General features: G+C 33.8%; 1 protein-coding gene across 1 annotated transcript; it reads left to right on the forward strand.

Annotated features, from left to right (window-relative positions):
• The first annotated feature begins 701 nt into the window (after positions 1 to 701).
• LOC111513561 (serine palmitoyltransferase 2) lies at positions 702 to 21,131 on the forward strand. Its single transcript, XM_074174400.1, has 6 exons — positions 702 to 922; positions 7,109 to 7,452; positions 9,058 to 9,422; positions 12,656 to 12,993; positions 17,506 to 17,768; positions 20,664 to 21,131. The coding sequence occupies exons 1-6, from the start codon at positions 812 to 814 to the stop codon at positions 20,896 to 20,898; spliced, it is 1,656 nt and encodes a 551-aa protein (XP_074030501.1). The 5' UTR covers positions 702 to 811; the 3' UTR covers positions 20,899 to 21,131.
• The last annotated feature ends 923 nt before the right edge of the window (positions 21,132 to 22,054 follow it).

The raw sequence follows: 22,054 nt of genomic DNA on the forward strand, positions 1-22,054 counted from the left end.
AAATTTTTAGTCCAGCCGCTTCCTTGGCTAAAGAGTCGGCAATGCGATTACTTTTACTCCTGTCGTGCCCTTCAACCCACCTCAGGATAATGTTATTATCTACCGAATCTTTGGCTAAGTCTTGGTGACACTCTAGTACTGGCTCTGAGACGGTAGAGCTCATCGATGATGAAATTTCAACTAATCATGCTCTGAAGATAAATCCATTAGGGTCTCGGGCGCCTCGCGGCAGGCCCTGCACCTTGTGTCAGGAGCCTCTATAACCATCACGCGACTGCAGTAGACTAAGGTGTTGAATATACCATCCTGGCAAACCATGATGAACCCCTCAGTTTCCGACTTCAGTCCACTCGACCTGAGGAAACCAAAAGTCAGGCGCTTTGATAAGCGCGATAATAAAAATTATAATAATAATTATTATTATTATTATCCACCATTCTTTTTTTTATTCTCCTTATGTCAAATAAAATATGTTGAGAATCATTCACCCAAATTGTTATTCACAACTTTCTTGGAACCGGTGGAAATACAAAAATATTACACAACAAACTTTTATTTTGAATCTAGTAACGATGTCCATCTTCATGTTATTTATTATCAGAAAGGTTCATTTTCTCTTCTTTGTAAGTTTACAATCTATGATTAAACACATGTCTTGATACGGTCGCCTATAACCTCGTATATCCATTTTTAAAAAAGTCCTGACTTATACCACATGCGCGTATTCATATTAGAGATAAAGTAATGAAGAATTTGAATTGGTAATGAATAGAGGGTTTCTCATCATTCCAGAGTTTATCGAGTATCAAGCATGTTTACGGGTTTGAATCAAGAGCAGAGGGATCAACATGTTAATCAGAAAAATTATAAAGTTTTAATAAGTGAACCACTGCAGTTGAATAACTCTGAAGAAGAATCTCAGGTAAGTCAAGTCACAGATTGCACAATACCTTTTGACTCTTTTAACCCGATTTCACAGAAATTGTCTGCATTCAGGTCATTGATACATAGGGCTTTCACAATACCCCTTTCTGATCAAAACCTCCGAAGTGAAATCGCAATCATTAAACAAATAGCAGTTAATAACAAAAATACCTACCACTCTAGTTAAAAACATAATAATGAAATATCAACAAAAATCAATAACGAAAGAACTATACTCAATTTCCACAAGACCAGAACACAAATATGTTAGTATCAATTATGCTGGTAGAATCTCCGAGAATATTAAAAATTATCTCTCAAAATTCAATTTACAAACATTCTGCACATCCAACGGAAATTTAGGAAACATATTATTTAATGCCAAACCTAAATTAGAGAAAGGGCAGAGATCTGGTATATATCGAATAGAATGTGGTGAATGCCCCGCCATATATACAGGCCAAACTGGAAGAAATTTTGATACAAAGTACCACGAACATGTCATTTCGGATAAAAAATCATTAATGTACGAACATCTTCAAAATTCGAAACATAAAATAGATAAAGATAATTTAAAGATCCTACACACATGCGAAAAAGGGAAAATGATTAATCTGTTGGAATCTATGTAAATAAACAGGTCAAAGAAAAATCCCCATTCTATTGTCCTCAACGAACAACTTGATTTAAATAATAGTCCTCTCCTGAACCTATAATCCAGATCCCAAAACCTACATTATATTGAAAGCTTTGTTATGTTCATGGATTTTACAGGTATCAGGTATATCAGGTATATCAAATCATTCATGATAGAATAAGCAACATAGATATAAATTACTCAGATTTAAATGTAATCAGTTAGTTTTGAAAATGGTGTAATAGCCGAAACCGGTCAACAATAAAGAAATATAGTGGAAAATAGACAAAAGTGTGTTTTTGTAGTGTATCCTCAGTGAACATGAATTTCCACAAAATAAACAAGTCGACGTTAACCATCTTGATTTTATTCAGGTTGAAGCCTGGCCTCCTTCCCCTTTTAACTGAAGAATAAACAAGTCGTCAATCGAAGAAGTATTTAATTCCTCTTCCTAAGTTGGAGCGAACAGCAAAATGTTACTCCATCTAGTGGAGGAGGTACTAACCAACTGCATATCCGTAATTTGTCCGATTACTCTGAATAAGGAAGAAAAACTTTCTTATTAGTCAGTGGGCTATGATTGAAGACTGGCAGTTTTATTGCCAATTGCATATGCAGGACATTTTCTGTGAAGATTCCTGCACTGAGGCCTGTCGGGTATAATCCAACGCCCTTCGTGGTATTAGCCAGAGGAGTAGTTGTTTTCTGATAGGCGTCAGTCCATTCAACCTACTGTGTAGGTATATTCGAGACTGGCTTAAAAGTTTAAAGTTCATTTCTTTAGATTTAAGTATGATTAGTTTGATCTTACCCTTGAAGATGATCACTTGGTGATCGAAACACGTGTCGAAGTGTTGAAATAACGGTTTGGTGTTGGGAAAAACTCCAGTAATATTTATTACTACACCAAAGGTTCCAAACAGTGCATCACAAGTATATAATTACACTTCTCAAGTAATTTTCATCGACAACTGGTATCACATAAAAAAGCTATTAAAGATATTCTCATATCCATAGATATCGAAATTGTTTAATAAATAAAAATTATGAAAAAACATTTTAAAGAGAAGCTTTTATACCAATGCACTAAAATGAAAAACTAATTTCTTTCATTATCTATCTGTACTATAATTCCAAAATAGTATAGGCACTAAATTCTCAGAAATGACTTACGTTTTTTCTCAATCTGTTACTTGCAGTGGCGTACGTAAATTATATTAAACAGATGATGAAATATACAGAATCACAACCTTGACAAAAATGTTTTCGTTCCAATACAATGTATCTGGGAATTTAGTGCCTAATATTATGGGATTGTACTATAGGTTTTTCTGTGAGTAAGAGGCTTGCTGCGGATACAAAATAGGTAATCTTGCTCGGGAAAATTTTGAATATGTTAGAGAATAACCCAGATCAAACAATAAAATACATACATTTTTCAATTCCGTGCATTTGTATGAAAGCCAAACACGTTATTTGAATTGATTGTTCAATCTGATACAAACTTGGAGAAAAACAGTGGCGTACAATGATTTTGGCTATAAATATCAATCGGGTAACCTTCTGTGACACCGCTAGTGTTGGGAATATAAATAAAATTCAAAATGAGTTGCCTTAAACACTGTTACACCACTGTGTAATTGTCTAATTGTCAAGGGATATCTACATACCTTAGGGAACCAATAGCGTGTGTCTTGTTTTCTTTACCTCTCGCTTAAGAGTAATCTCGTTCAGTACAGTATGGTTTTAGCATAACAGAAGGAAGGTCTATTATATGTATTTGTAGTTAAGTACAAAGTAAAAAACTAATCAATAGAGTTTATTGTATGATTTCCACTATAACTATATTCAATATATTCACTATCACTATATAGTGAAAATCATACAATAAACTCTACTGATTAGTTTTTTAATATGGATTTTCATCAAGTATCGGCCAGTTCTATTCAATTAAGTACAAAGTGTAAGTTTATTGTGGAGAATATCAAAGGTTCTCATTTGTATAAGCTTAGTGTCTCTCACATCAAATTAAACATATCAAACCAATTGTCGTATTCGACATTCTGTGAAATCTGTAAACTAGATGTGACAGAATAAAGTGTGTTACCTAATTACCTACGTCGCATTATTCGATAGTATACAGTCCACTAGAAGGGGGCCAGCAAGCCCAAAAACCAAAATTATGACCCAACAACTAGAATTTTCATCAGTTATCTAATTTCATGAAAAGAAGCCCCTTGTCACTGCTAAAAAACACACCTAGTTTCATCAAAATCGGCGTAAAGACTTTTGAGTTATCAATAAAAGATTGATATTTTTAATAAAACTTTGTCACCCCGTTACTATAATAATAATAATATAATAATAATATTTATTCACGCAAAAAAAATAATTCCAGAGTATAATTTATTTATATATTATTGTTAATGAACAAGAATATACCACGGAAGCAGTAGGTACTGCTTTTGTGTGGGCGTATAGACCATGAGTATATACAAACAAATTATTCGAGAGTACTATACTAAAATTACTAACAATACGAGTATAAGTATAATTAATAATGCAGATTACCATATTTACACAAATACACACACTCTCATATAAGATGTACGCTTATACACATTAAATTAATCGCAGATAATATAATTACGAATCATAGATACTGCATATAATTGGTTCTGAACTTTTTAAGTGTCAATAACGTAAAAGACTTTCAAATATGTTTTTATATACATAAAAGTGTGAACAGGTAAAATGTTGGATAGTAAATATCGAGATTAAAAATATGAACTTTTAAGATTTCAAAATACTCGAATATAGTGATATACATGTACTTTAACTGCACTTAGGCTAACATTATGAATATTTAAAATTAGTTCCAATTTTCAATTATTGACTATATTAAATGACGAGGCGATTTCTTTATGAATAAAGCAAATTCAAATCCAAGATAGAGTGGATGAAAACATTGACATGCCTTAAGCACGTGATATTGACAAGAATTGGCCAGGGTCGTATTCAGAACCAACATCTTGTTGATCGCAAATGCTATATCAAACTTAGGAAAACTTTTTTATAAAAACGAGTGAAATGCACAAATTTTGCAGTTTAACGGGAAAAATGCAGATAATATGTGTAATATAAAAAGATTTTCATTAGATTTTTCACAGCGCACTCAAGCATTATATGAAAAGAGAATTATTTCTTTATTGATAATTTTTATTTTATGTAAAATCAAAAGAAATATTAATAAAAATTATTCAACTGGATGAATTTGTATCTTCATCAGTAGTGTCATCCTCACCAATATGAATTATTAGTGGCTCGATTTATGCTTTTATTATGTTATCAAGCTTCCACATCTTTGTCTCGACTTCCGATATCACATGCCGAACACACTTCTCCCATTTCTCCGCTGTGACTTTTTTCGAAGCCTCATCAAAAAGTACTTTGAGATCTGCAAATTTGAACGTGGTGTTATGCTGAGCTACAAAATTCTTCACATCCGCCCATATTAACTCGATGGGATTGAGCTCACAGTGGTATGGTGGCAGGCGAAGGACAATTTTGTTTTGGCCTGCTGCCATCTCATCGACTATATATTTTTGGTATTCAAGCTTGCGCTCCTTGACAATTTTTAGTAGCTGTACTCTTAGCAATGAGTCTTCAAAAGTAATATTCTTTGATCGCAGCCAATTTTGGATTTCAACCTTCTTTGAAGACGTTGTCGGAATCTTCTCTAACCGTCGCGAATGATAAGGTGCATTGTCCATTACAATTACAGCATTATCCTCCAGATGTCGTAGAACTTTGGAAAACCACTGTTCGAAAGATTCACCGTTCATTTCTTCGTGATAATCTCCAGTTTTCTTCGACTCGAAACACCACAGCCCTTCAGCAACAAACCCATTCTCATTGCCGATGTGACAAATAATAAGCCGTTTTCCTTTATCTGAAATTATGAAAAGGTATGTAAGTAAATAAAACAAATACGAGGGTTACTTTTTATATATTGAGATTGAGGCAGGTCTTAATATAAATATAAGTTTACCTGATGGATTTGTTAATCCGGTGGATAGTCCATCTAGAAAGGCCCTCCTAGATGAGGTCACAGTTTCATCGACCCATACTTTAGGGGTAGTATGACCAGCATTAACCCAGGTTTCATCCATATAATAAATTGTTCTCTGTTGTTCCCTATAATATTTAATTTTGGTCAAATACTCTCTCCTCCATAACACAATTTCCTCTCTATCCTATAATAAACTATTGCGCCCTCGTTTTTTTTCATACAAAATTCAAATATTTCAATACTTTATGGAATGTTGACCGCTTAAAACTTGGCAATAAAACATCTTCATTTATTTCTGTGAGTACTTTGTCTATCGTGGGTATTTCATTTCTGAAAAAGTACTCATGCACTTTCCTCCTGATTGCATGTTTATCAGCATCATCTATTGATTTTATAATGGTTTGACGATTCTGATTTGTATTCGGTTTGGAAAATGTATGATTTTGTTTATATTCCCGTAAAACATTGTAAATCGAAGCGCAACACACTTCAATTTTATCGGAAACTTTCGATATGACTTCGTCGATAGTCGATGTCTCAATTTCTTCCATCTCTTTCTTGAACACATTTAAAATCACTTCTTTCATCTCAACACTCAAATGTCTTTTTTTAGATCGTTTCCTGGCTGGACTCAGAGGATAGCTCACAGTGTCATCAGCAGTGTCTGTACTGGACATCTTGAAAAACAATTTTAAACAATATACTATAACGCACGCCACACAAACACGCAAACGACTGATTACAACCCTGTGCTGGTACCGAACTCGTACCAAGAAGGCGAATTCACCAATGAAGGCTGCCCTTTCCATCTGACACTGGGCGATCACGTGAACATCACGCTTCGGTTTTGTTTTGTTTCACTCTATCTTGGATTTGGATATAATCAAATTCTTTTGTTGCTAAATATTGATAGCATTTTTGGCCTATTGATTTCGAAGCGAAAGATACTAAATAATCATTTTTTGTCTCGTAGTATAGGTATGAGAAGGTTTAATAAGTTCGGTCTTATTGAAAAACTGAGTTGTAGCGATGTAGTAGAAGAATATTTGTCTGATATCAAAAATCTCACACTCTTCATAGAGAGCATCACTCGTTAACGAAGTAAGTTAGGACACACTTTTTTCATGAAATATGAGAATTAATAACCACCTGAAATTAATGACATCATTCAAGTTATACCCTGAATAGTAACCATTATTTTCACAAGCTTTTCTAAAAAGGAATGGTTTACTGGAAAAAATACGAAATATAAAGTGAAGTCACTTTTTTCCAATACGGCAGAGCGACTAAAGTAATGGTCTGTTTTTTGCATTTACACGATAGGGCTATCAAATGAAGGGGTTTGCTAAAATGCTAAAAATGATATGAAAAATAACATGGCGGACTACAAAAGAGTTCGAATCTGTCTCACTTCAAAATCTTCTCGCTTCGTGCTGTAACCATAGTGAGATAATTATTATACTTTTTATTTCCAGATTCACAAGAGAACTGTCGTAGGCAATTGTAGCAAACATCCCAACCAGTTTCATGAAAAGGAATCCTTCGAGCCTCCAACCTTTATGGTACTTTTTCTAACGCAAATTAGTTTTTACATTCTCATGTTTCTCGGCTATATCAGTCAAGAACTTTTTCCTCCTAAAAACACCAAAGAGAAAAACCGGGATGGCTACCAGCCCCTTTTCGATAATTTTTCCACTTTTTTCTCCAGATACGTTTACAGGCGGGTAAGGGATTGTTCAAACTATCCGATTTGTAGCGTGGCAGGTAACGAGGTGATACTGAAAGAACGCGTCACCAAGGATAGTGGGTGGACATTCGAGTGAGTATACTTTTTATGATGTGGATCATTATTTTTTACAAACTTTCATTCAACCTTCAATATATTGTCGTGAATTATTCCTTAAAAATAACGCCGCCGCCGCTGAACTTGGCCACGGTCGAGCTCAACTCTACTCTCGACCGTTTAAGATGTCGCATCAGAAGATCATCTTCAATTTGTTCAGGTTTGGAGTCCAGCTCCCCTACCCTTTCGACTGATTCTTGGTCTCGAGAAGGACCAATGGGTTCATGACTGAGTGCATGACGGCATGAAGTCCTTAGACGTCAGTGCCGCCCTTCACGGGATACCCCTACCTGGCTGCGGTGGGATGGATGAGAAAGTTGTTCATCCGTTAACGGGGGACATGAGGGCCTATTCGACAGAGTGTCGGGGCCTTCTATATCGGGAGGGGTCGTCAACAGCATAATCTGTGGCTTCCCTAACTAACGGGTTTTCATGAGTTTCCGTTCTTTCAAAAACTCTCTCATTTATCGACTGGATGGACTGCCGAATGGAAGGCAACTGCAAATCTCTGTAGATGGCTTCATTCCGCACGAACCAAGGAGCATTCACAATCATCCTAATTAACTTATTTTGCAACCTTTCCAAAATGGAAATGTTGGACGGAGCCGCTTGTCCCCAGACGCCTGAAGCGTACATGATGACAGGCTTGAACATCGTGTTATAGATCATGCTTTTGTTTTTCGTGCTCATTTTTGATTTTCTGTTGATCAGAGGGTACAGACTGGCTATCCGATCCTCGATCTTAGACTTAACGCACATGATGTGCGGGTTCCAAGTGAGCCTACGGTCTATTAGAAGACCGAGGTACTTTACCCGCGCTTGCCAGTCAATCTCCCTTCCAGAGATTCTCACTTTTCTGGCCGGAGAAGATAGTAATCTTCCCATGGTTATCGCCAGAGTCTTTTCCGGGTTTACTCGGATCTTCCAAAATGTCGCATCGCTTCGAGACACATGCAAAGACTTCCCTATCGGCTTCCAGATACTTCCATTACGATATATAAACACTACCAATAGGCAGACGGGAATTCTAGTGTAAAGTGTGGTACGAAGTGATCTTATAAGGCGATAGACATCTGACTATAAGTCTGAAGTTTCAGTTAAAGTGTTTCATTTTCAGTGTAGCAGTGAAATAAAGTTGTGTTTATTTCATTAGTTCTAACTTCCATTGTCTAATATGATATAAATTGATTTGAAATCCCTGAAAGAATCTATAAAAAATTTAAAAAAATTGCTGAAACAATAACAATGGTATCAAGCAAAAAAACTGATATTACAATGAAATAAAATACAAGCAACAATTAAAAAATTGAACTATTTACCACGAGATGAAAATTAAAAATTATTAACAAGAAATTAAAAAATTACAAGCCAAGCTACTTCATGAAGTTTCGATTGTTAGTATCCTAGAATTTGAAAGCGTAGTGAACGAAATATTGGGATTATTAAGTGCAGTTGAAGTATCTAGTTCATTCAACATAATTTTTGTGATAAGATAAAATTATTGGATTTAAATGAGCGCACCACCTATTTATCCGTTCTTTCAAGTCAGTAAAATATCAGTTCGTAACAATTTTTTTCTAGATTCACGGGTTTGGAAAAAAAATGTGTCAATCTTGGTTCGTTCAACTACTTGGGATTCGCCGAACAATCAGGTCCTCATCTGGACGCAGCGATCGCATCAATATATAAATACGGCATCAGCACTGGGAACCCCCGACAACGGTATGGCTCTTGCGAACTCCACGACCAACTGGAACAGATGACAGCAGAGTTTTTGGGAGTCGAAGATGTCATTACGTTTGGCATGGGATTCGCTACTAATTCTCTCAACATTCCCACCCTTCTTTCTCCAGGCTGCTTGGTTCTCAGCGACGAAAAAAATCACAATAGCATTATTCTTGGTATGAGGTTGGGAGGCGCCACCATCAGAGTATTCAAACACAACAGTAAGCATAAAAGCTGATTTCCGGGATTATTGGCCGCGGTGTGCAGACTTTTATTCCTGACGTTTCGTCTGCTACTGCGGTAGACATTATCAAAGACTATGAGGCAACGGACTGAGTGCTCTGGTTACCCTCACAGCACGTACTATTAGCTGTAGTATATGCTGTGAGGACAATTAGACACAACAAACCTTGACAACAGTAGCTACATGATCATGACGAATGCAAAATGATGAATATACACAAGAGTTTCAGAAAGTTTTGAGTTAGAGAATCGATTTTTTTCTGTTCATGACCTGTGTTCATGCAAACCCAATACTTGGGCACTATGTTAGAAAAAGAGCATCAATATAATGATATTTGAATACTCAAAAATTCAATTCGAACAATAATACATCGATATCACTCTACAATTATTTAACTTGCTTTACTTTGCTTGCCATCACTGCGTTAAGTCTGCAAAACTGATCTGATTTCTGCAGCAGAGTTTCTGAAACCTTGCTCTTCTCTAGATTATCGATGACTTGCCGCAACTAAAAAAATCCAATTTGAATAATCATACATCGATATCACTCTACAATTATTGCACTTGCAATAACTTGCTTCACTTTGCTTGCCATCACTGCCTTGAGTCTACAAAACTGATCTGATTTTTGCAGCAGAGTTTTTGAAACCTTAGTGTCCTCTAGATTATCAATGACTAGCCGGGATTCAAAAAAATTCAATTTGAACAATAATACATTGATATCACTTTACAATTATTTCACTTGCTTTACTTTACTTGCCATCACTGCCTTGGCTCTACAAAACTGATCTGATTTTTGCAGCAGAATTTCTGAAACCTTGGTCTCCTCTAAACTATCGACGACTTGCCGCCATACACGGACAATAGCAGAGGAGCCCACAATGCAAAATGGGGATTTACTCGAGCGTCAATGAGACATATTAGGTTGCAAAGCTTAGGTGATAAGAAGAAAAAATGTTAAATAATATATACCTCTTCAACGGTGGGGGAAGCTACTATAGATTTTTAAATATGTAAAAAAATACTGTTGCATGGACATACTCGAGCACGTCAGATATTGATAGCATCAATGTCCTACGTATTTTTAATAGTGTTGGTATGTTAATCTGATCGTTTGCATGATGTGGGTGGTTGTACGTAAGGGTTAAAAGTGTAAAGAAAAAAAAATTAATCGAGCGCGTTAGATTTTCTAAGAGGGTGTTGAGTGCAACAAAAAAAAGCTCTCATTCAATAATCTGACGATTTCGATCTGACGCAAACTCCCGGCCATTATTATAATATGCAAAAAAATCGCCATTTTGAAATACTCAAGCGCGTCAGATTAAAATAGATATGGTTCATCTTTATGTTTTAGACGTGCTGTCTCATAATCTGACGATTATCTAGAGGGATTCGCTTAATCTGACAAAATCAATATTTTTTTTTATTTTTTTTAATTCATTGAACTTAATTGATAGAATAGCTCAGGAAATAGCATGCAAATGGTTTGACGTTGAAAATAGGGTTCCGCGCGGCTGTTACGGCATGCGCGCGCTGCCGCTAAAGAGAGTTTATCAAAAGAAATTTTTTTTATAACACAAAATGTCATTTTAAAAATTTGAAAAAATCTAGTATTTTCTCAACACTTGAATGAATCGAGTCCCGTAGAAAAAAAAGTTTTATCACCATTTTTCAAAAAGTTATTCAAATGTTAACTAACAAATTTTTTCTCAATCTCCGTTGGCATAAATAATTAATGGGATAAAAGGTATAAATAATTGGCCTATAAATTTTAAACTTCGTGGAGCCCTTTTGTTATATATAGTTCATACGATCCTGCGATGAAAGTTCATAAAAATGTATTAATTTGTCAATTATGATTTTTTATAACTATTGCAAAATGAAATATGTAAAAATTGTTAATAAAAATTTGTTTCAATTGATATTTAGCTATGTCTGTTTTCACATTAATTACACACATTTATTATAATTTTATAATTTAATTAATTATATATTTTTTATGGCACTTTTTCATATATAGCTGTTTTTATAATTTTTGTCTGCTTCAGAGAAAAATATAACGTTGGTCAATATTTGTTTATAACAAATTGTTAAACTAATGAACAATTGAATAATAAATCAATTTTTTTTATTTTTCTGCCAAACTATTTAAAAGCGTAAATTATGATTTTTAAAAGCAAAATTATTTCTTAACTAATTATTTAAACAATCTAAATATAAAAAAATCGATTTTAAACAATTAAAAATCAAAATTAGGAAAAACTTTTTCAATCATAATTATCTCCAGACAACAAAAAAAAATTTCAAAAATATTGAATTTCTCTATTTGTTTAAAAAATTTTAATAAACAAATTGCGTGAAAAATTCATATCCTATGTTAATAACTGCCATTGTTTAATGTACAAACAGACATAGCTAAATATCAATTGAAAAAAAATTTATCAACAATTTTAAGATATTTCATTTTGCAATAGTTATAAAAAATTATAATAAAAAAATTAATGAATTTTTATGAACTTTTATCGCAGGATCGTATGAAGTATATATATCAGAAGGGTTCCATGGAATTTAAAATTTATAAGCCAATTATTTATTCCTTTTATCCCATTATTTATGCCAACGGAGATTGGGAAAAAATTTGTTAGTTAACAATTGAATAACTTTTTGAAAAATGGTCATAAAACTTGTTTTTCTACGGGACTCGATTTATCCAAGTGTTCAGAAGATAATAGATTTTTTTTCAAATTTTCTGAATGACATTTTATGTTATAAAAAAATTATTTCTTTTGATAAACTCTCTTTAGCGGCAGCGCGCGCATGCCGTAATAGCCGCGCGGAACCCTATTTTCAACGTCAAATTAAAATTATAAATAATGGAGATAGAGTTTCGAGAGTTGGGACTTTTTTATCGAAAATTTCTTCCTCTTCAACGAGCTTTTTTCAAAATTGCTTAAATATTAATATTTTTTGAGTTATTAACGAAAAACTAAATACCATTTTTTCAAATCTTATTTTGTTAATAACAATTGAAATTTTTTACCTTTTAGCTCGAATGAGCTATCGCTCATATTTTCAGGACTTTTATCTCTATTTTTCATGTTTTTGAACTTATTGATTAGACTAAAATGTACTACCGGAGTCACCACCAATGATAGCGAGCCTTTCATTTTCATTATTTTTTTTTGTGATTTTCAAAAACAAAAATTTTCAGATGTGAAACACTTAGAAAAACATTTGAGAGAAGCAATCTACTACGGCCAACCCAACCAAGTGGAGGGGTCTTATAAATCTTGGAAGAAAATAGTGATATTTGTGGAAGGCATATACAGCATGGAAGGAACAATTGTGCGCTTACCTGAAATAATTGCTCTGAAGAAAAAATATAAAGCCTATCTTTATATAGACGAAGCTCACAGTATTGGAGCTGTCGGCAGAAACGGCAGAGGGGTTGTCGATTATTTTCATTGTGATCCAAAAGATGTTGATGCTCTTATGGGTACATATTCTAAAAGTTTCGGTTCATCAGGGGGGTACATTGCTGGAACAAAGGTAAAATTAATTCTTTAGAGTTGTGTTTGTCGTTTTACAGGATTGCCGACCTTCATTCGTTTCCACTACTTACACAACATTTCATCGGTATGACTGACTGGCAACTCTAGAAGTACAAATAACTTTTCTTCCCGCCTGAAATTACATTCATTTATATCCTAATCACCCAGTGGGTCGAAATTTCATTTTGAGAAAAACTCGGTAACGAGAGTCACTTTAAGAAATGTCTTCTAAACGGAAAATTACACTGGCTCTCCAAATTACTCAGTTCTTCAGTACATATTGTTCATTTCCATGAAAACCGATGCTACTTTGACGTGTCAGAAGAAATTGATTGATTTTTTTTCACAATTTTCGTATTGAAATTCCGTGATTGACAAATTTTATTTTTTGGTGATACACTTCCACATGGGGTATCTCCAGAACAAGGAAATATATTATTTCAATTCTGCAAATTTTGGTGGATTAACAAGAATGATGACTTCAACGTGACATAAGACTTGAATCAATTTTTGGATGCAATGGAATTCAATAGTTTTGATCATTTGAGCTTTTATTGTAGAGCTATTCATCCAAGAGATATTCAAGATACGAAGAAATATTTTTATATTTAAGAAATAGTCTATAGCTCAAAGTAATAATAATAATAATATGAATTTATTCAAATTTCAGTACAAGGATCAGTCAATAACATTTTGAACAGTCTGAACAAATTCAAGAAACCCACAAAGGACACCCTGTGCGTGGGTATCACTGTTTTATTCACAATATTCACATTATAAATCAGAACAGTGACAGTAAAATGGATTTGACAATTCAGGTTAGGAAAATGTAAAGATGTGGAAATCTTAAATGTTAGAAATGTTAAAATGTAAAAATATAATCATGTAAGAATGTAAAAAGGCAATATGTAAAAATAAAATGCAAGAAAAGTAAAAATGGTGAATGTTGAAATGAAAATGCAAACATCTGAAAAGTATAAAAATTGCAACAAATCTTAGGCTGTAAAATGTGCCATTATTCGCTATGATTTTACAATATTAATGATTATTACTGGAGATTAAAACCAGTTTCAATCTTCCTCGTTGAAGATGATCACTTGGTGATCGAAACACATGTCGAGGTGTTAAAAATAACAATTTGATGTTGGGAAAAAACTCCAGTAATATTCATTACTACACCAAAGGTTCCAAACAGTGCATCATAGATATTAATGATGGAAAAAATCTTACACAAAAATATTTGGCAAATAAATGTCCCACTTTAGTAGTTCCCATTTTAGTAGGTAGTTTCAACATAGTTCTTACATGGTATAAATAATTTTAGTGATGAAGGAACACTTACTAAGGCCTTGCCTGGGCGTGGGTGTTCTTTCATGGTGTACGGTTATTGAATAATTATAGGTATAATATAAAAAAAGAGTGGATTAGTGACATTAGACATTGAATAGTGTATTTAACTCGTAGACATATACACATTTTTGGAGCATTCAAGGAACAGTTAAGTAATGTCGGCGGTTAAAGGAGCATAAGAAAAAATATACAGGAATATAAGGAATATGAACATGAACCCTTTTTCTCTGGGTAAGTATAGTAAGCCAAATGATCGCATTTCATGCATTCGAGGGATCAATTAATCGATGTTTAGAAATTCTATCTATTTCTGAGGTGGAGGTAATTAATCAGAATCAGAATAAAAACAATGTCGTCTCCACGAAATGTATACATATATATTTGTAAATCAATTTGTAACTCGATTTTAACAAAATCACTAAGTGTGTCTCATTTCCTTTTTCTTTGTTGCTGTTTCTTGTTTTACTGAAAATGGGTGGCTCACGTCACTCGAAACATGTCTGATTATCATTAATTCCTGACTCACAAATATATATGTATTAATTTCGTGGAGACGACATTGTTTTGATTCTGATTCTATGAAATATTTTTCCGAAAATTTGAACCGGGTATTAACGAAAACTGTTTTCAAATAGATACGAAAGATTTCTCCCCTGGGTTGATTATTATTTACCAAGTGAAACTTTTTCTGAAAATATTTGAATTTTGTTATTCGAGCCATAGTCCCATCCACAATATCAAAAAAACTGAATTGACTCTTATGACAAGTTAAAGTCATCATTTCAGTTGATCTACTGGTTTTTGCAGAATCTTAATATGTTCTCCAGTTCCGAAAATATTCCATGTGTGAGTTTTATGTGTTATACGAGGTCTGTTCAAAAAATAAGGTGAATTTTCTATTATCACCCCTTCAAAGTAGCTCCCCTCAGATATAATACACTTGAGCCAGCGTTTTTCCAGTCCTTGAAGCAGTTCTGATTTGCACTTTTTGGTATGTCCTTGAGCTCTCCCAGCGATTCAGTTTCTATCTCCTCAATCGTCGCAAATCGTCTTCCTTTCATGGGTCTGCTCGAACTTGGGAACAGGAAAAAGTCGACGAGGCCCAAATCTGGTGAATACAGTGGCTGATTGCGACGTCTGTTCAAAAAATAAATAGAACAGTTTCAAATTTTTGAGGACAATGACATGAATGTATATGCTAGTGAAACGACTAAGTTGCTTGTACTAACAATCGACTATAAATTGGAAAAAATTGTTATGCCTTAAAGTTCTTATCAAATCATTGTCACGAAAACATACTATTTATCGTTCATTATGCAAACATCAACTGTCATCTGCGATATGGTATTCTTGACTGGAGTACATGTACCTCTTGGTCACGTGTTTTCTCTCTGCAAAAATTTGCTGTGAGAATTGCTGCAGGACTAAATTGGAGGCAGTCATGTAGAGAGCTTTTAAGCGACTGAAGATCTTAACTTTGACAGGCTTGTATATGTATGATAACTTATGACTGTGCTCATATTATTTAAATTCATTTCTATATTAATTATGACGTTTTTGTCAGTTACTGCTGAAATGTATTCATACATTTATGCATGAGCATTGCCCATGCATATGCTATGCCTAACTGGTAAAAAATGTCATCACTAAAAAGTTGATGAGTTATCATCAACCCTTTTGTTAATAATAATTTTTAATTTTCAGATTTTAATTTTTATTTTTTGGTTGTTGTTTGGGTTCATGTTATTTCTTTCTAATTTCAGTTTTTTTTTTGTTCAAATAAAATTGATATTTTCGGTTAATCTCTTTTGATATTTTTTCAAGAATTTCAAATCAATTTATATATAATTAGACAATGGAAGTCCGAACTGATGAAATACACCACGAAACATTGTCAACCACCTTCAAACAAATTCTTCGCTCGTTAGAGTATAGAAATTTCTGTAACCTGCAAACTCTAATTAGGAAAAATACACCTTCTCCACGGAAAGAAAACAGTCAGCATTATAATTGTTGTGAAAAAAGAAGTTCAAAGAAGTTGAATGACGTCAACGGCGATCCAGATTTGCTCAAAAAGGTCATAACTGGTGACGACTCATGGGTATATGGTTATGACATCGAAACCAAAGCCAAGACCAAAAAAGCATGCCAAGTTCGATCAAATGTAAATTTGACCGTATTGCAAGAAGTAAAATGAAGAAAACGTCCGGTATTGTGGAAAAACAATTCCTAGCTTTTGTATCACGATAATGCACCTGCTCACTCGTCAATGCTTGTCCATAATTTTTTGTCAAAAACTACACCTCAATTATGCCTCAGCCACCGTAATCACCAGATTTGTCCCCTGCGACTTTTTCCTGTTTCAAAGATTTCAGAGACCTATGAAATGACGGCGTTTTGCTACGATTGAAGCTGACACAAGTGTATTGGAGGAAACAAAATAGAAATTGATGCATAAATAAATATTTTTTGAGAATAATGAAATATCACCCTATTTTTGAACAGTCTTGTATGTGTGGATGGGTGGTATTCATTATTTCTTGTAACTGACATGATTTTTGGTATAATTGCTACACATGCTTTTATCTGTTGTGTTAAATGTTTGCGTCTGCTGGACTATACTATAGTTCCAAAATAGTAGGCACTGAATTCTCAGATTTTTGCCTTAATCTGTCTCTTGCAGTGGCGTACGAAAATGATACTAAATAGATGAGGAAAAAATAAAATATATAGAATCACAAACTTGACATCAATGTTTTCGTTTTAATGCAATAATATTTCTGAGAATTTAGTGCCTACTATCATGATGGTTTTCAATTATTAGAGTGTATATGTAATATCCGGTCTTTTGTTTTGTCTGTGTGGGGTGTTGTGTCCCAGTATAGTTTTATTTCTACGTTTTCTCAAAGTTTCTGTGGGTTATATTTCGAATAAGGTTATTTTTCTGGTATTAGCCTATGGTTAATTGCTATTTCCTGCTATTTCCTAATGTTACGTGTTTCTGTGTAGTCAGTTCCGGCTAAACGTTTATATACGTTTGTTATATGCTTTATTGAAACTGTGTGTTGGTGACAATATTTTCAATTGTCTGTTGAGTTGGTTGAGCTTTTTATTATGTATTTTTTGAAGTTTATTATCAGTATTTACATTTCAATTACAGGAATTTATAACAGGTCTACGGGAGAAAAGTTTTGCTTCCCGATACGGGTGGACAATGTCCCCACCCTTAGCTTCACAAATTATATCAATTTTGCAAATTCTTATGGGTAGAGATGGTACAAATGAAGGAGTGGAAAGAATCGAAAGACTAGCTAGAAATACCCAATACTTTAGACAACGTCTCCAACAAATGGGCGTCGTTATATATGGAAACCAAGACTCACCCATCGTTCCGATTTTGGGTTATCACTATTCAAAAATTGCGTGAGTAATTTGTGTTTATCTGCAAACATTTATTCTGTTCTATTTTTTTCTGTCAGCATGTGATTCAGATTGCTCACTTCACACAGTTACAATATAGTTGCAACAGTTGCATGATAGACTATTTTGGTATCAGCCTCTTCATGTTCTGGATACGACAACTCTTCCGCAATCCTTGTTACTATATTGTTAGAAGCACTAACAGCAATGGAAAGGCAAAGTTTAGCATTAACGTGAATAGTTATATCTACGATAAATAGCTATTTATGATGAGTGTTGAAAATAATGTTTTATTATGTTAGTGAAAACGTTTGCGAATTGAACGTAGCGAGTTGAGCTAATTTAGCGAACAAAATAAAACTTACTTTTAATACAAATATCATACAAAGTTTTTTTGTAAAACTGTCATGTTTTCATAATAGAATAGAATATTTAATATCTCTATAAAAAGGATTCATAATGATGCGCCAGATGAAAAATATTTGATGATAATAGGTGCTACTTTTAAGGAATATATGGAGCATACTGGCGTGAAGAACTGTGCCATTTATTAATAGAAGACATTGTTGGAAATAACATTGACTATTTTGATGAATGCGTTGCATTACCCCCTTCTGTTATCAACCATCAACGTTTTTTCTGAAATACGCAAATTATGAATGCAGTGCCAACCCAGTTGGTATAAACACGTTTGGAAACATGCCCTCTACCATTGCTGAGTTTCTGAACCTTCCGGGAACCAAAGGAATGTACAGGTCACTGTTTCAGAAGGTCTTCTGCTTCTTTGCTAGCAGAAGCGAATATAACGGATATTAGGAGGCACGGAGGAGGGAAGTCTACAACAGTAGCTGATGGTTACATTGCAGTAGAAATAACAACTGCGCAGTGAGGGATCGTAACTGACCTATCTCACTCGCACACACCTATACATATACTACCTTGCTCTCGCTCCTACAACTACCCTGTATGCTTGTCTGGCAAGAGGTTGGAATTATCAAAACTGTCTGGCTAATAGAAAAATATCATATAATCATTATACAAGTATTATATACAGGGTGTCCCTGGACTTCCTCTTTGCCTCTCGGGAATGTATAGATGGGGTCAAAATATCACCAGTACTTCATATAACTTTTTTTCCTAAAAGTCTTCGTAACCAAGTTACGGGCCCTCGAAGTTACAAAATGAAAAATGTTTTTCTTTGATAACTTTTCAAGTGAATATTCAAAATCATCCAAATTTTGGTAATTGACTAAACAAATGAATTCCGTCGATGAGCTTTCATGCAGGAGTCAGTTGTTTTGCTACAAAGTCAGGAACGGACTACCCCCGATGGTCCACACCCGAAAACTTTGAAATGACAGATATTTTTCAATATTTTTCAACAAAATAAGGTTACTTGGACAATTTTATGAATAAAAGTACTCGTGTGGAAAGTCGATCGGAGCAACGAGTCTTGATAAAAATGTAGTTCTACTCGACGACATCAAACCCGCTCGTCTACCATTATTTGAAATGAATAATTATCAAAGCAGAAATAATAATGATAACGTTAATTCAACAACATTTATCCTGAGATGTCTACCATTATTCGAAAATATTAGTTTTTAAGGAAAATGGAAATGGATTTTGAATATTCACTTGAAAAGTTATCAAAGAAAAACATTTTTCATTTTGTAACTTCGAGGGCCCGTAACTTGGTTACGAAGACTTTTAGGAAAAAAAGTTATATGAAGTACTGGTGATATTTTGACCCCATCTATACATTCCCGAGAGGAAAAGAGGAAGTCCAGGGACACCCTGTATAAAAACGAATGTTTATACTAAAAGGCAAGTAGAATTATAATTTCATGAACATTAAGGGTATCTGGCAAGAAGTTGCCATGATGTTGAGTGTCTGGCAATGAATGACGTAATTTATAAAAAAATGCTGAAGGTAATATCAAAAAATGACACCATGATATTCGATAAATTTGGATCAGTATTTTACATATCTTTAGTACCGTTTACCTGCCAAAGCCACGGTAACCTAAACTTCATGACGGTCACTGTTCTAACCGATGTCAGAAGTATACGCTGAGAACCTTTCAGCCTTTATAAAATAACGAATGTCTGGCGTTCACGAGCTCTTGCTCTTGTCTTCTTTCGCGAGTGCAAAAATAACCATTTTGTCCCTCTCGAGTCTCTGAGGCTGTTAGATTCTATCTAGGAAGAAGTTTCCACAACATCAAAGAAAGTTTGGCCATTTGTCTCTCTTCCAGAGACACTTTTACGCAGGGTTTGAAATCCATAAATAATTATTATGGGTTTTCAATTGATTATTTTTCTCAGATCGATAAAGTGATCAAAAAATCGAAGGCTAGGCCACCAAAACAGAGTTTTGCAGTTATAAAACTGAAAGTCATTAAGGTATAATTATCCTTGACTCATACATGACTCTCTGAGCAACTCGAATGAATTTGAAAATCGAATAAAACTCACCAATACAATCAAGAGATACAAGAGACTGAATTGAAAAATGAATTGCCATAATTCACTTATTCACATAATTTCCATACATAAATAAGACAACAATCCTAATAATAAAATCAAGTGAATGGGTATAGTTGAAAAAGAACTGTTGTCTAAAGTTCGAATGAATTATGTGTCAGCCCCCTCATCATTGTGAACTTAATTCCATTGAACAGTTCAAAGTAGATACTCCTAAAAATGTCGATTTCGAATAATGGCGAAAATGTATTGAACATGTTATAGGAGATAACAACATGTGGAAATTCAGCTGAAGATATTGTAGTTACTTCAATATACCTAATGTACCTAATGTCTTCTCAAATAAGCAGTGTTCAAGTAAAGTTTTCACTTGTAACGTTAGCAATGCTAAGATTTAATTTGAATTTTCAGAGTTATGGTAAGAAATCTCATCGAAAAAAAGGTGGCTATGGTTGCAATTGGATATCCATTCACAACACTCAATAAAGTGAGAATTCGAATTTGTCTTTCGTCTGGACACACAAAGGAACAATTGGATTACGCTCTGGATGCCATACAGAAAGCGGTAGAAGAAATCGGACTGAAATATTCACGCAAACCAATCAACAACTTGCCAATAGACTATTATAAAATCAAAATACATTGAAATATGAGATTTATCCAACAATGGAAGCAGCCACCAAAAATATCTTCTTATTTCCTTTGAAATTATCGAATTTATATTATTTTGCAACTGCCCACTACGTTACTCAATATACAGTGTCACCGATAAAGTCCGCATCAAATGGGAAACTTTTTTATTTATCGTTTTATGTGAAATTTGATTTTGGCAGTAGATTTTGCTTAAGAAATGATGTCAAATGGCGTCTACAAAATAGGTCACGTGATTTCCTTAACCTGTCAAAATTGACATTTAAAAAAAGAAACATCGAAAAATGACATTATTCTTCAAAATATCCAAAAATATCAAAGGATAAGAACATTTTCTTTTGTAATTTTATACCCACACACCAAGTTTCAAACCCATAATAAGTATTTTATATTTTCACTATTTTTCCGCACTCCTGCTTTTTCTACTTATCAAAATTTAAGCACACCTGTACTAAATCATTTATTTTAACTAAACTAGTCACCGAATTTCTTTTTTTGTAATATAATAATATTTTAAGAGCCTCTTTGATGTTAAAAACAAATTTTGAAAAATAAAAGTTGTCAAACTTGATGCAAAGTTCATCTAGTTTCAACGGGGCTTTCAAAACTATACAGTACTTGAGTTTTTTAATGAGTGTTTAATGGTGTGTGGGTATAAAATTACAAAAGAAAATGTTTTTAGCCTTTGATATTTTTGGATATTTTGAAGAATAATGTCATTTTTCGATGTTTCTTTTTTTAAATGTCAATTTTGACAGGTTAAGGAAATCACGTGACCTATTTTGTAGACACCATTTGACATCATTTCTTAAGCAATATCTACTGCCAAAATCAAATTTCACATAAAACGATAAATAAAAAAGTTTACCATTTGATGCGGACTTCATCGGTGACACTGTACATATTTCATATAAGTACATATTTTATAGACACATTTATAAAAACCTTTAAATTCATTGTTTTTTCAATTCATAAACAATTCAAAAAGTGAACCATGAAATATCCTGGTACAATATTCCTCCACATTCTTGATATCTCGAAAATTATATACTGTCAAATTGAATCAAAGACAACTGAATCATCAAAACCAAAACCGTCAAAACCGAAATGTACTATATCTCAAACTACACTCACCAACGACGAAAAACACA

Source organism: Leptinotarsa decemlineata, unplaced genomic scaffold (assembly GCF_025532065.1).
Source record: "Leptinotarsa decemlineata unplaced genomic scaffold, Ldec_3_MD MMD2_tig00000576_RagTag_RagTag, whole genome shotgun sequence".
Taxonomy (NCBI): domain Eukaryota; kingdom Metazoa; phylum Arthropoda; class Insecta; order Coleoptera; family Chrysomelidae; genus Leptinotarsa; species Leptinotarsa decemlineata.

Excerpts from the sequence above, each read along its gene's own strand:
- LOC111513561 (XM_074174400.1), top strand. The coding sequence starts at position 812 with ATGTTTACGGGTTTGAATCAAGAGCAGAGGGATCAACATGTTAATCAG. Across the intron at positions 9,423-12,655 it reads CAGAGTATTCAAACACAACA|ATGTGAAACACTTAGAAAAA; the intron begins GTAAGCATAAAA and ends AAAAATTTTCAG. Across the intron at positions 17,769-20,663 it reads TATCACTATTCAAAAATTGC|AGTTATGGTAAGAAATCTCA; the intron begins GTGAGTAATTTG and ends TTGAATTTTCAG.